Source organism: Rissa tridactyla, chromosome 1 (assembly GCF_028500815.1).
Source record: "Rissa tridactyla isolate bRisTri1 chromosome 1, bRisTri1.patW.cur.20221130, whole genome shotgun sequence".
Classification (NCBI taxonomy): Eukaryota; Metazoa; Chordata; class Aves; order Charadriiformes; family Laridae; genus Rissa; species Rissa tridactyla.
In genome coordinates, this window is record NC_071466.1 from 28,768,732 (window position 1) to 28,783,835 (window position 15,104).

At 35.2% G+C, this 15,104-nt stretch overlaps 1 protein-coding gene across 9 annotated transcripts in view; it reads left to right on the forward strand.

The window, feature by feature from the left end:
* The window catches only part of NBEA (neurobeachin), a 511,894-nt gene that overhangs the window by 397,597 nt on the left and 99,193 nt on the right, over positions 1-15,104 (forward strand). For all 9 annotated transcript variants that reach the window (XM_054223413.1, XM_054223357.1, XM_054223366.1 and 6 more), the window contains 2 exons: positions 9,267-9,384; positions 10,273-10,375. In XM_054223413.1, the coding sequence (XP_054079388.1) occupies positions 9,267-9,384; positions 10,273-10,375 (221 nt within the window). The remainder of the gene's footprint in view (positions 1-9,266; positions 9,385-10,272; positions 10,376-15,104) is intronic.

A 15,104-nucleotide genomic window follows, 5' to 3' on the forward strand; every position in this document is an offset into this window, starting at 1 on the left:
ACCATTATAAATCCTTTCTTTCCATTGCTTTACTTTTGCTAAAGGGGTCCAGAATGAACCAGTTGACAGAAAAACAAGCTCTCTGTTTTTAATCCTCAAAAAAAAGTTCTGTGTTTTTACTCAGATCATATAAATTTTATGGCTTTTTTGGCTTGTCCGCTCAAGTGAAAATACAATTTGTGCAGTTCCAATTTAAAAAATTTGATTGCATTTTACTGAATGTGGTGCTGTGGCAGGATTGCTCAGAGCAGTTTAGGTATTGAGATCACCACCAGCCTGTTTGCATTAATCTCTGAACATGAGATGTAGAGTGAGAACAGAAACAGCAGTTCTGTTAAGATTTCTCACTAGATTTGAGTCTGACATCCTGTTGTTGCCAAAGTCAACACAAAATCATCTTAAACCTTGTGAGGCAACAGGCACAATATAATTCAATCCTGTCACTAACTAGAGCTAATTGAGCTTCTCTACTTTGGATTTTACCCCAACATTTGTTTCCTCAGCCTCTATGTTTTGAGTTGGGCTGTGTTCTAATATGGCTTTCTGTGGCACTAGAATATATTTGTCTTCTGCTTCTCCACATGCGCTGTTGCCCTAGCTGGCAGCATCAGCTTTATTCCCACTTTTAGAATCCTTAAATCAGATGAAACTTCTGCTTAGAACAGTAACTGTTGGAATTTAGTTTGGAAGTAGAGCCTAAAAAAGCTCTCTGCCTACCTTTTCTAAGGTGGTAAAGTCTAAATCTGCTACCTCTTCCTGATGCTTTTCTTCCCAAGAACTTCAGTCTATTGCCAGCATTCCAGGAGTTGCCTAAACTGATGATCTGTTTGCACATTGCATAGAAAGGAAACCATGCAAAGGCAGGCAGATGTGTTAGACCCATAAAATGAATGATAAAAAAAATATTTATTATTCAGATTTCTGTTCTCGCAAAGGTAGTATTTTCCCATGTCAGTAGCAATTATCCTTGTATTGAAAACTATGCACTGGTGTTTCACAAAAGCAAAGGAGTCGGATAATGCATTTAGAATACCTAAAATATTCTCTTTGGATTATTTTGATCCGGTTGTTAACATTTAGCAACAGTGCTTCCATATCTAGGAGCAGGGTTTTATTTTTTACTCTAATAACCCTACTGCCGCTGCTTCTCAAGAAATCTTCATATCCTTTCCATTACTTTCCTCGAACACAAAATCATAACATGCAAAACCATTTTACCAATGAAAAGAGGAAAATGGCCTGAAAATGGGCCAACTTCAAACAATTTTTCAGATGACTGAAAATGAATGTGGGAATAAGAGCGTCAGTTACTGTCAGCCGAGTGGGCATTGTTTTAATGGATACTGAAGTGGTATGCTGACCAGAGAAATCAAATTTAGAAAAGGTTGGGGTGAACAGAACCTCATGTTTCAAGAAAAGGGGCCTCTTGAAAGCTTAAAAAAACATTGGAAGTAGAAATATAAGCTGAGAAAATTTGGCAAGGAAGTAAAGCCCAAAACCACAAAAATAATATCTGCATTTTTTGGATCCCAGAAGAGGAGGAGAAAAATGAAACAGGAATGCCAATATTTACTAAAAAAAAAAGTTCTAAAAAATATTTTTAAAACTTATTTGAACGGAGTAATTATAATGGAACATAATACTCAGCTCATCCTGCAGAGCGTCGTATCACAAGAGCTACTTGGAGGAAAGCTTTTAAGCCTTACAAATAAAGAAACATTTTACACAGAAGCATGCCATAAGGAAGGGTAAAGGAGACCTTAATGTAAAGAGAAACTGAGAACATTTCACTAGACCAAAGTGCGCAAAGAAAACATGATAACATGGTATTTTTGAGAGATTTTAGAAGTGTTTACTCTTACGTGACTATGGGAATTGAGGCAGAGAGGGTGTTCTTAAAGTGGGTTAAATGCATACAAAAAAAGAAAGTAGTAAGAAGTCAATGAAGCACTAGGTTATTAAATTAATTTGAATTGTCCTTCCTGTCTATTAATATTCTCAGTTTTCCATTTCAGAAGAACAAAAGTGTATCATTATTTAAACTTACCTGATTTCGAAATTTCTTAATAAATGTTTTCTTTATACATTTACATATTTGGACATAATATATCCCTTGTTACAGTGTATGCATATTTTTCCTGCTAAATCTGAAAGTTGATCGTATTCAGTGCTTCATAAAACATTTTGAAATTATATGCTGTTTACTCGATATGGTATTTCATAAACTCTGAGAGTCTGGTTCCATGCCATTAATGTCTGTCATTTCAATCTGTATTTAGAATACATGAAGCAATCATGCAGTCTGCCATGTACTTGTAGCAAGCTCCGTGTTGTTAGATGGTTCTGGAGAAGAAAGTTTGCTGTATGTGTTTGGGAGCCATTTTTTTTTAACCTATGAAGATCTGCATTCAGAATTCCACATTTTCGTTGAAGCAAATACTGATGCTAGCAAACACTTGCAAAAGGGAAAGCCAAATCCCTGACAGGAGAGAATGATTTTCAGTAATTGTTTTCATGTGTTTGTAACCTCTAAAAGTGTGCAATGATGCTAAACTATTTTATGAATACGTATTGTGTAACTGGGTCAGGTGCATAAGCACACTTTTGTAGCTGGCTCTAGACGGCTCTATTCACTGTGATTTGTTTTTGTGAAGTACTCCATGTTTTATTGTCAGGCATCTTCTCTTTAAGTGCTGAGGTTGCAATATTGGAAGCATCCCATCAGACACTGATATAGGGAATGTACTAGATAAGTTCCATGAATTTTATGGTTACTAGGCTGTTATGAAATGGTTAATATGAAATCAACTGCTGCTTTGTGACTGAAGCATACTATTGCTTGCTATTTCAAATATAACTATAAAGGGTAGTGGCTTTTCCCACAATGATAATTTCTTTTTTTCTTCCTTTCCTTGTCATTGTTTTTTTTTTTTCTTTCCGCCTATTCATATACAAAAGAGATGAGGTGACCACAAATTTAGATGTTAGCTTTTTCATTATGGGCCTCTTAGCTAACTTTATACAGAAAGCAGGAGATACAGTTTCCACCAGACAACAGTGACGCAAAAGATCCAAGCAGAACGTTTTGCATAGTTCATACCCATCACAAGTGTGTTTGGTTATTTTTCAGGAGAGTGGTGTTAGACTAACAAAAAGATATATATATATTTTTTTAAGTTTACAACAGAATTTAATTGTAAAAAACATTTTCTCAACCTTAGGGAATATTAAATATTCATTTGACAAGGATGGACGAGGCAGCTTCAGAGAGTTTCTCTTCTCTCCTTGGCAAGTGCAGTCACAGAAAAGTCTGTCATGAGAAACGGTATGCAAGCTCCTGACCTGGAAACCTGGAACACCGAGGCTATTTTACTTTTGTTCGTTTTGGTAATGTAGGTGTGAGGACTGCAGTGTAATTGAAATGAACCAAGATTTCTTCCTCCTGTTTTTTGTTCAAGGTTGGCACACATGAGAAAGACTCATAGTTGGCTCTTGCAGGTAGTCTGTCTTCCGAAGTTTGGTGATGGTGAATGAAGAATGAAACACAAACAAAAATCCTATTCAAACTAAAGGGCCACTATGTATTGAGATAATGGTGGCTTATTTTGTATTGGAAGAAACACAATTTTGCAAGCTTAGTTAAAGAAAAAGAAAAGACAAACCAGGTAGAGTATATAGTCAGTTAATAAATAAAATAAATTGTAGCTATAATTGACAGTGCTGAGGAAGACATGCTGAGTTTGGTGAAAACTGAAGCACTGGACACATAATTCAGAACATTTTAAACAATGGAAAACAGAGAGACTTAAAATAATTTTTAGTGTTCATGGACAGTGTGAGGGGCAGATTGTAAATATACAATACAGTACTTTTAAGCGTATGTCTCCAAACCTTTGAATCAAATAAAAAGATGAAGGGTTGCTTTGGGTTGGGCTATGAGGATGCAATAGCATCCCACTAGACCTTACTCAGTCAAGCCAAATCTTTTCAAATGCAGAGTGAATATTTTTTGAAATGTAAAAGATTAAAGTTGACGTAGGAGGGGTAAACTTAGAAGGAAAAAGGATAAATTCATAGTAGTTTCTTGCATCTCTAGAGGAAAAAGAAAATGAAATAAGTACCACATGGCAAAGACAATAGCCTGTGTTGCCAGGTAACAGAGCCATCTAACAGATAGATGGGATTTCGATGCCTGAACTAAGGACATGTCAGAGATCTTTTCTTTAATGTTCTAACTAAAATAGCAGTGTCCAAATTAAAGATAGTAGTAGCTACACTTAAGGACTGGATAAAACTGTCTTTATAAAATGAAAAAGTATCTTCCGTACTAAAATTCAGTATTCTTAAAGCCCTTCTGGTCATTGGTAAAGGGAGAAAAAATGCATTTAATTTCAGGAAATGGCCATTTTATTCAGAAAGGATGACTCTGAGGACGATTTTCAGGCTTTGAAAAAAATAATCTATAGGAACTTTGGAATGTATCTGTGGAAATGCAGCAAAAAATGAAACAGTTCTACTATACATGAGTACAAGGCAACCGTGTCCCTTACTGCTCTTGTTGTTAGACAAGTATTAGTACAAAAGGTAAAAAATAATGAAGGAAATCAGGGAGTAAGTGCTTTGAAAATTAAACAAACAAACAAACAAACAAACAAAACCCACAAAACCCAATATCAAAGTTATTTTAGATGTTAACGGATATATGCATTTTGCACTAAATATAAACAAAGCTTGGCAAATGTTACAAGTATCAATTGATACTTTCACTGAGGAATTGTGTTAGAATTAAAATACTCTGAACTCTGGTTCCAAAAGACAAATGATGAATTCCCATTGAAAACAGTAGATTAAATTCACATATGTAGACATTAATGCCTAAAACCCCAAAGGGCTATTTTTTTTAAAAAAAAGAAATATTAAGCAATAAGCAACATTCTTTACAACAGGTTGGAGAAGTGAATATTCTTACCATGAAGTTAGCGGAGAATAGATAGGACTTGTACAGTCTGCTTTCCTTTATTTCTTTATAACAACTGATTTTGTGATTATTTCAATTCCAGAAACAGTAATCAAAAGAGAAGCACCAGAATATCCTTTTGCAGTGCTGTGTCTGCTGCTATGAGATACCAAAAAATGGTATAAAGCAGCCAAAATAAGTCTCAATACGAAAGTGTTTCTCCTGTGAAATAGTCTATCAGCGATTTTAGTAGAATGGAAACTAGTATTTCTGGTCTTCTGGTTAATGCAATACTGCAAAATTTCATCTGTTAATTAACAATTAATTCATTATCAATAATTACTGAAGTAGGCTTATGATTAAAAATGTCTTGACTCTTAATTGAAAAAAGGCGACAGATCCTGATTATATCAGAAATAAAATTAAAATAATGGAGCCTTCATATGTGAGTTAAGTAGGAAAGCACTTCAGTAATGGTTCTGCTTTTCTTCTGTGAGCATCTGAACATCCCAAGCTGCTTTACTAATCTAATCTAAGTAAGAGTAACTGATAGATCTTTTTCTGTATTACAGAAGCCTGAGATTTACAGACTTCCCACTCTTAGGATAACAGCTTCATCTGCATCTATCTGCAATGCATCCTAGCAAATTTTTATCCTTGGTCTATCATCTGGCCAGTGGAACAATTGATATATTTAAAACATACTCATATTTCTGAGTAAATGAAAGGGTTTTCAAGGAGAAATAAGGAGAACAAGGAGAAATAAGCTTTAAACCAAATAATTGCAGCTGGTACTAAAAATTACAAGTGTGCTAAATTCATATGTAGACATGGTTGGTTGGCTGATTGGGTTTTATTTTATTAAAAACAGCTTATTTGGGACCTATCTAGAATTTGGTGTTTAGTCATGATGTTTCAACCATTAAGACATGCCTAGAATAAAAAGTCTTCGGACTGTTTTTAGGAGAAAAACTCATAAAGCTATTCAAAATAAACAGGACTGATTTACATACAAACAACAGCAAAACATTGGATGGAGAACATGGTAATTTTGGCTTCACATAATTAGATAACATAATTTGAGTGTTGAGTGTCTTTTGGTGGACAAAGTGGCTATTTCCATGTCTTTATGAATAATGAAATATACAATATATGCAGTCTTTAAAAAAATGTAAAATAGCCAGGTCCTCATTCATGTGATATGAGAAAGCAAAATGCTAAAAATCTTCCTGGAAGAAAAAAAAAAAAAAGTGTAAATTTGAATCCTAAATCATTAAAGGATTCAAATGCAGAAAAATGAAATTACTTTATTTAGACTCTCAGAACAACAACAAGCAAGAATCCTGTAATAAAGTCAGTAATTTCTACTGTAAACTTTAGATACCTAATACGGAAGGTTTAATGCATTGCTTGAAAATAGTGTTAGATGAATGTTATGGAGAATGACAAAAATGGGTAGTATATCTTGGACAGGAAAACAGTACAACAGAGATACTGAAATAATTGAGATGATTTGATATCAACATGATAATCTGATATTTGTAGGACTAATAGACAGTTAAGTAGAGTGTAATTGAGGACAATAATTGAATTATAGACTCCTTCCTTTCCTCCGATTTCCTATGATTTCTACTGCTTTACTGGAGTGCTATGTAAGTAATTTGTTTCATAGAGGGGTGAACGTACCTCTATGAAGTTACTATTGCTTTTTACTTGAGTAAGAAGAGGAGGAAGAAAAAGGCAACCAGTGCATGATTGGTATAGAATGTGCATTTAATATTGATCTGTAACAACTGCGCTGTGGTGCGTGCCAAGACATTGTTAACGTATTACTACGAATCATCTAAAATGTTAACACATAGGATACAGTCAGTATTAAACATTTTTCTTTCAAAAAAAAAATAGGACAAGTAAAACCACTTTTGAAACAAAAAGTGAATTCCTGAAGGAAGTGTTTTGTCAAGGAACTAATTCTTTGGCAAATCTGCTGGCTGCTCTAGATCTGGTTACAGCTACATACATTTTAAACTCCTCTCGCTGGGAGACTGTTCTCATGTTTTAGCTTTTTATACTTGGTTGTTTTCCTCCTCGTTTCCGCTCTGTATCTTAAGAACCTGTGTATTTAAAAATATTATGTATCAGATAGCAGCAAAATACAGTCAAAGAAGGAGGGTACTGAAATCTTCATAGTCATTGTTCTTAAGCACCTGAATTTCATGTACACGATACCAGCTGTATCCTACCATCTGATCTCAATGAAAGACTGAAGGAAAATTTGGCTTATTTAGCTTATCAAAGAGAAAGCTAAGCAGTAACTGGATCACAGTCTGTAATTACCGACACAAGGAAAGGTTATCTGATACTAGAAGACTCTCTAATCGTGGAGACAAAGGTGTCACGAGATCTAGTGGCTAGAAGCTGAAGTCAACAGAGTTCAAAGTAAAAACAAGGTGCAGATTTTTAACCATTGCAAGAATTTAGCATATGAAGTAGTGATTCCACAGCTGGCCTGTGACTGAATAGAGGGCACATGTAGTCTCTTGCGCATGTCTGAGGGACCTCCGGAGAAAACAATCCCCTTCTCTTCTTCAGGGCTGTGTTTAGTTAGCCTGGAGAGCTGAGGTGGATGAAACAGTGCCGTCTTCCACAGTGTTGTCTTGTCTAAGTCTTGCCTGTAACTTCTTCCCATAAAGACGGTACAGGGGGCTCATTGTGTTCCTCTCTCCAGTTTCCATCAAGGACAGAGCTGACATTTCAATGCTCTTCAGCGTGCTGAAGCACATTTGTTTTGTGGCTATTGTTACCGTCATCTCTGAAATAGGCTCATCATCATTATAAGAAAAAAGTTACGGAGAACAACTGAACGAAAATCCATGGAGCTCTTTTACACAAAGTGCACAAACTTAAATTAGCTCTTTCGTATATGAAGACATGTTACTAACTTGAAGCTACATCAGTGAAAAAACTGAAGGAATACAATTTCCATTACCTCAAGCATGAAGGATCGTTGACAGCAGCAACATATGGTCTCCCTAACATTTCCCTATTCAGAAGTTGGGGGAGGTCATGATTACAGAAAGCAAAGACCTTAACTGAGCGAGTAAAGCGCTGCAAGCTGGTATACCAGCAGTTTCTATGTACCTAATGAAGAACAGAGAAATTAAATCTTTCCAGTCTGAAACCTTTTTTTTTAATGTATTTCCCCTTAGCAAAGGTGTTCATTGCATTTCTTTGTTTTGCTGGGACTGCAGCCGCCTTAGTAAGTGCAGCCCAGGGGAAGGCACAGCCTCCAGAGCCTGGGAAATGCAGTTGGGTGCAGCAAGGGGATGGTTCCCATCCCAAATGACTGAATCCTCATAGGATGAAGTGTCAGAGTCTCAGCTATGGGCAGAACCCACCTGAGAAGAGGTGGAGGACTGAAGGAAACCTTCCAGTTGATGAAAAGGATTGGAAAAGGGTTATTCTACAACGCTTGTTACTGCTGGAATGATAATTCACAGAGGAGATAAGTTAATAAAGCTGATGCCTAATTAAATTGTGTCTTTTTTGTCTGTTTTCCTGAACATCCGGAACAGTGAAAGAAGAGTGAAAAAGATTATTTAGGTGTACAACATCTAGTCTTAGACCAATACCTTCAACTAAGAAACTGACAAATTGGAAAAGCAATGCTAACTTTTAACTATTTTATTTTAAATTATTTTCACATTAATTTTAAAATGCAAAAATACAAATTGCTAAATTTTGTTCATGGTTTGGGGTATTAGGTATTGGGGTATTAACTTTGGAAAATTATTGTGTTGATGTACTGTTCTAGCTAATTTCTATATTTATTAATGGAATGGAGGGAGTTCTAATTCATGACCCTGAAAGGGATGTGAATTGCAAGTTATGTTATTTTGGTTGTACTTTGCACAAGATAGCCTCAGAAGTAAATCTGTTACCTGATACATAACTGGCAACTGTGTCATGCACAGTCTTGGAAGAAAATACAGCTAAACATAATTGCAACTGTGTCCGTTACCGTGTGCTTGCTTGTAGAGTTTGGGGTTTTTTGAGGAAAATGTGTTGATGTGACTCATGAGAAATAGATCTTAGGAGTCAGGTTACGGTACTTACTGATATTCTTCTAACAGCTATACTTCATTGCATTTTTAAAAAACATTTAAGTTCATAGTTTAACTCATGGGTTTTAAGTGTTAAAGAGATACGATTAACTAAACTTCACTGATGGGTAAAATTTACTATGTTCTTATGCAATAATTTAATGAGAAACTCCTGCTAAAAACTGTCACCTCGACTTTCTTTAAAGGTCCTTGCCTATACAGAAGGCCTTCATGGAAAATGGATGTTCAGCGAGATTCGGGCTGTTTTTTCAAGACGTTATCTTCTCCAGAACACAGCTTTGGAAGTGTTTATGGCAAACAGAAGTAAGCTTTTGTTTATTTTGTTGCATAAAAAATGCTAGTAGTTATTTTGTGTGTTATTTGTTAATCTTAGAATTTAAACTCTGTGCTTCCTTTGATAAAGTGCTTATGTCTGTGTTCAATAATGCTTACTCTTGCTTCTATTCATTGCACTTCGTATTAAAATCAATCACATAAATCAATCTCGCTGCTTTCTGTGCAGCGGTGAGGTTTATTTATAAAAACAGATCAAAGCAATTGGTAAATTCTTCACATATTTTATCAGAAATGTGCTTTTTCTATGATGTCACCACTCTCTTCCATTTTCCATAAATATTGTAGTGAAATATCTAAAAAGATATTTCCTTTTCTAATTACTACTGAGTTAAAGTAAAAAGGACCAGATCAGTAAATGGATCCACTCAGCCTTCTGTGTGCTACTCTGAATCAGAGTTGAGTGGTTGGTGAGGTGTGTCAGTAGTCTTTAGAGCTCTGAGGAGCTCTGATGTAAGTTTTGATTTCAACTGGAGAGGGAATTAAGCAATTTCTGGCCCTGTGTGTTTTGTGTGTTTTAATGCACCAGTTAGAAGACCAAATGACATGCCAACTACTGAATAGCTTCCCAGCCTGATAAGAGGTTATACAGGTTAATGGTAAGCTGCGGTTCCGCTGAAGTGTACCAGGTCTTCTGCAAAATGGGAGAGTTAGTGCCAAAACATTAACCAGCTAATGATACATAGGTCTGAAGTATGCCAGGAGTTTCTGTTCTAACTTGGATCCCCAGGAGGATAAAAGTGGAGCTGACTTATCTTCCCAAATAGAAATTTAAGAGTATTTTAAAAATGTATGTGGGTTGGAGAAACGTATTTCTGCAGATGGTTTACTAGACCATATTTTCTCTTCTTCATTTAGCTTCTGTTATGTTTAATTTTCCTGACCAAGCAACAGTGAAAAAAGTTGTATACAGCTTACCACGTGTTGGAGTAGGAACCAGCTATGGTTTGCCACAAGCCAGGTAATTTAATTAAAATAGTTTGTATATTTTGTGTTTATTATATTACACAAATTATATTTTTAAACGTGTCAATACTAAAATGTCATTCCTGTCATGAAACTCTAGATTTTCTCTTTCTTAAGGTTAGTTTGAGAAACAATACCCTTTACTTACTGTATGGCCTGTATGGCCTGTTATTATGGAATAGAAGTAAAAGTATTGTAAATTAGATACTATTTTTTTTTAATCATTACAGGAAATAAGTACCTTCCCCTGAAGGACCAGAAAAAGACATTTACTTTATCTCTTCGAAGTCTAGTTTTCTGTCAGGTTTTATAAATGTATAGACAAATGTTCATCCTTGGTGTGATTGTTATGCAGGACACGGAACTGAACTTGACTGGGTTTTGTGTTGGCTGAATGAAAATCATTTTTTTATATATAACTTCTCACTTGCCTATTATATAAATGTGTATGGGTTATACTTCATTGCTCATCGGTATAGTAGCTATTTTGCAATTTACAAATGTCTTCCATTCATTAGTATAATGCATTATTATTCTTCTGCTTCCAAAATTTACGGGGATATATATTTTGGAAAAGACCAACTAAAGTTCAGTTTTAGAGATTTTCACATACTATGGACAAGTATGGTTTTTATTATCTTATCAACATCAATATCAAATCAGCCTATGGTCAGGAATAAGGCTGGGAATTGTCAGATCCTATACTGTAAAAGATTCTTATTTCAGTGATGGGTAAGATGATCTTCATTTGTACTTCACTGAGTGAGGCGGGGAAATTTCCTGCCTCCAATTTTTTTTTGTTTTGTTTTGTTTATAAATGTCTGTTCAGACCTAAAATTGTTTTTGAGGGTGTATCAGCAGAAGTTTGGTGAAAAATGTTTAGATTCAGGATTAATTTCTGGTCAAAATAAAAGAATAATAAATAAATATGAGTGAGGAAACAGCAGGAAATTAACAAAATATGTTGTGTTGGGTTCAGATTTCCATTTGGCTTGACTTGGCCAAAAGCCAATGACTTGATCATCAGTGTAATGTCTGGGATGTGTCTTTCTCTTTCTTTAAGTCATTTCCTACAAACTAAAACTTCATATTGACCTTGTTTTATCCCAGTGCAGAATGTGGAAATACTCTGAAGTGTCAAAGCATTTGTAGGATTGGAGAACTATTTCGTTCCCAGCTGAACATCATTCCCTGCCATGAGCTCAAGAGTCTCATGATGCCTAAGGCTTGATCTCCTGCATGTGCTGAAATTCTTAGGCAAACTGCCAAATTTCTCAAGTTTTCACTGAGATCAAGGGGAAGTTGGGGCATTTCTTTGGAAGGTGCATCTTATTAATATTTGCATTGCTCTTCCAAATACTCAAATTAAAGGAATTGCTGTCTCTAAATAGAAAGTAATAGTATTCTTTTCTGAAATAAAAATGGCCACATGTTCTAGAACAAACAAAATGCAAATTTCTCAATCAGAATTTCATATCCACAGTGACATTTTTTACTTTTGAAATTCATATCCTTTGTGCATTATTCAGTGAATAATTGTCTGAAAAAGTTTGTTGATATATAATTATTTAGAAAAGTTTCAGCTTTGCTATTATATGCAGTTATTTCCATACCTTTTTGATTAAAGTTCAATTTGAATCGAAAATGGGCTTGCTAGCCTTCAGAATAAATCTGGCATATTGTAGTGAAGTTGGTTTTCTTTCTTGTTTTTGCGTAATCATGGTAGATTTATGCACATGTAATCATGGTTTTTCCTTTTTTTTCTGTCTACATACCCATATTGTCTTCAGTTGGATTGCAGTGGAGTAACTGAGGGAAAATCTGGCTCTATACCTGTTCTTTAGTTAATATTTTGTTGATGTTAGAATATAGTTTCCCTTCCTATATTGTCCTCCTATGTTGGCTGTGGAATGCTAATTTTTAAAATATGCTTATTTGTATAACTAAGATAAGGAGAAATTATGCTGAGTAACCAGAAGGAGCTGCTATGCTAAGTAAAATGTTATCCTTTTTTTATGGTCAGTTTTCCAGATTAAGCTGTACTTCAAAATATATTAACAAAACCAGATCTTTCTGGTTGTTTTGCTTAAGTTCTTTAGTTTTATTTTTGTAAGTAATATTTCCTCTCTGATACTACTCTGATAATAATTTCATCTAAAGTTAATTACTTTATCATAAAGAATTGCGTTTGCAATGGAAACATTCTGAAGGAGTAAATTACTTTTGATGCAGTACATGGACTTTAAGTGCATTTCTGTTTTCATGGAGAAATCCTGGAGATTTACAAAGGTGAAAAGAAATAGAAGGAAAAAGCAGTATTTGGGATCTTCTAATGGCTCAAAGGATTAGAAACAGGTAAACTGGTATCTGTTAAGACTGTTACAGACCTGCTGTTCTGAGCAAGTCTCCAGTTTGCCTCTTTGCTGCCTTTCCCAACAACCTGTCTAATATTTTGGTTCAAAAAAGCATTCAAGCCTATGCCTAATGTTACGAAGAAGTAATTGCATCCTTAAAATTAGTGGAAGAATTTGGTCTGATTTGGTAATCAAATTTATTTGTCTTTGATAAATGCATTTTCATGGTTCCTGAAACATGTTGCGTTGATGGTGGTTTCTTTATGACCTTGCAATATGATACAACTGGGCGTACAGTACTGTGCCCCTTATTTGACTGATTTCTATAGCTCCATTTGATTCTACCTAGATAGAGCAACACCTGCATTTTTACAAGACTATTAGCAGACCACTTTTTAGGGTTCTAACACCTCAGGTGTAATTTACTGATGCATTTTTATTGAGGGCAACATCACAGCTTAGAAAGCAGCTGTGAGCTGCCTCACAGTTTCACAGAGATCAAAGAATTGGTAAAAGATACAGTATCATACTTCACTACTAAACATGTGCCTGGCACCATCCACTGAAATTCCGTGGGCTATTAGTGCACTAAATAAAACACTGGCTCCAGTTATTAAAGCTAAGAAATACAAATGATGAAGGTTTTGCTAAAAGAAAATGTATTTTGGCTGGTACATAACTGTATTCAATGTCAGCTCAGCTCTGCCGCTTATTCCACATCAGTGGCTTGGTGATGGATATACAGATCTCAGTATAGCTGGTTGCAGAGGTTGGATTTTGGGAAGGGAGAGGGATATAAAACCTAAGATTTGATGTCATCAAAGCATAAAACCCCTTTTAGGGCTTTGATTAAAGGTGAATATTGACGAGTCTCTTGTCAGAAGCCAGTGACTTTCCCAAGCCTTTTTTTTTTTCTGAACAGGAGCAGCACAACACAAGACATCACGCAGGTGCTACATTTTTGACAAGATACTTAAAGATTCTTTAGATGAGATTGGATTGTAGCTACCTAAATCAAAAGTGATCGTGCAAAGGGGTGGGTCATGCACCACATACAGGATATATAACATCCCTTCCTTCAGCAAAATGCCGTGAAGTGTTTTCTAAACCAATTTAAAGCATATAAAACTTGAAAAATTGGATCATCCCCTTGTACATCAGAGGGTCTTCTGCAGTTTCCATTTTGGTATTTCACGGTTCTCTAGAAGCAAAGGAAGTACATTCATTTGTGCTTCTTCCTATTGGTGATGGCATATCGAAGGAGAGAAATGGTTTGATCAAAGTTGGGTGGATTTAGCAAAACACAGAACAGTGGGTCTTCCTGCGTTAACTGAAACAAGCAAGTGTGGAACCAATTTATTGTGCATAATTTTTTCCAGTCTCTGCTGAAATAACTGTGAATCTTTCAAACACCTTAGATATAAAGTAAATAAGGAGCTTTTTTAGTATATTTTGATTTTCTGTAGAGTTCGCTCAAATGAGGCATTCAAATGCGAAGTCCAGCACTTGACAGTTTATAGATTTTTGAGATTCCCTGGGAGATTGTGGTAAAGTGTAAAAGCAGCTCCTAAGCTGTACTGATGCATAAATGTGGTTTTGTCATGGGAGGAACAGAAAATCTGTGACAGAAATGCTTTGTAAATGTAATGATCTCTACAGTATTTTTATTTTCTGTATTTATTAATTTGTATGTAGTATTAGTCATAGTTTACTGGGAACAATACATCTTTGAGAGTTCCACTGTAAAAGTAATTGTTATCCTATAAAATGCAATATAAAGTATGATTACATTCAGATAATTCTTTAGATAAATTGTTTGGAAGAAGTGTAATAGAAACAGTTTACAAACTTGTTGTCTCCTGTGTACTAGTAAAGTGCATCATCCTACAATTTACTGTAAAATAAGGCTAGCCAAGCTGGCGAGACCTTATGAACTGCTATTTTGGGCAAATACAAGTGTACCTACAGTTGTGTGGTCATTTTTGTGTGCCAAGTTTATAAGCCTACTTTGTAAGCCTACGCATTGACAATTTAGACCTATAATTATGGTAACTGTACACTCCAATCACATTCCAATACTCATCCTTTCTCCGGAAACAGGGTTTAGTGCATGTGTAGGAGTTATGTATATATATATGTTTAGAAGTAGATGGTTCACATTTTTGTAATCCCTGCAATTTGACACCTTGTATATGATTTTATTTTAAGAAAATACTCAGCATTCAGCATCTGTAAATTGTACACTTAGTGTGTTTAGTGTGTAGCTGAAAGCTGAAGCATCGGGTGTCCCTATTTACTATTGACAAGCTATATAAATACAAGATATATTCTTTAAATTCATCAATAAGCTACACATTAGGGATTTTTTTT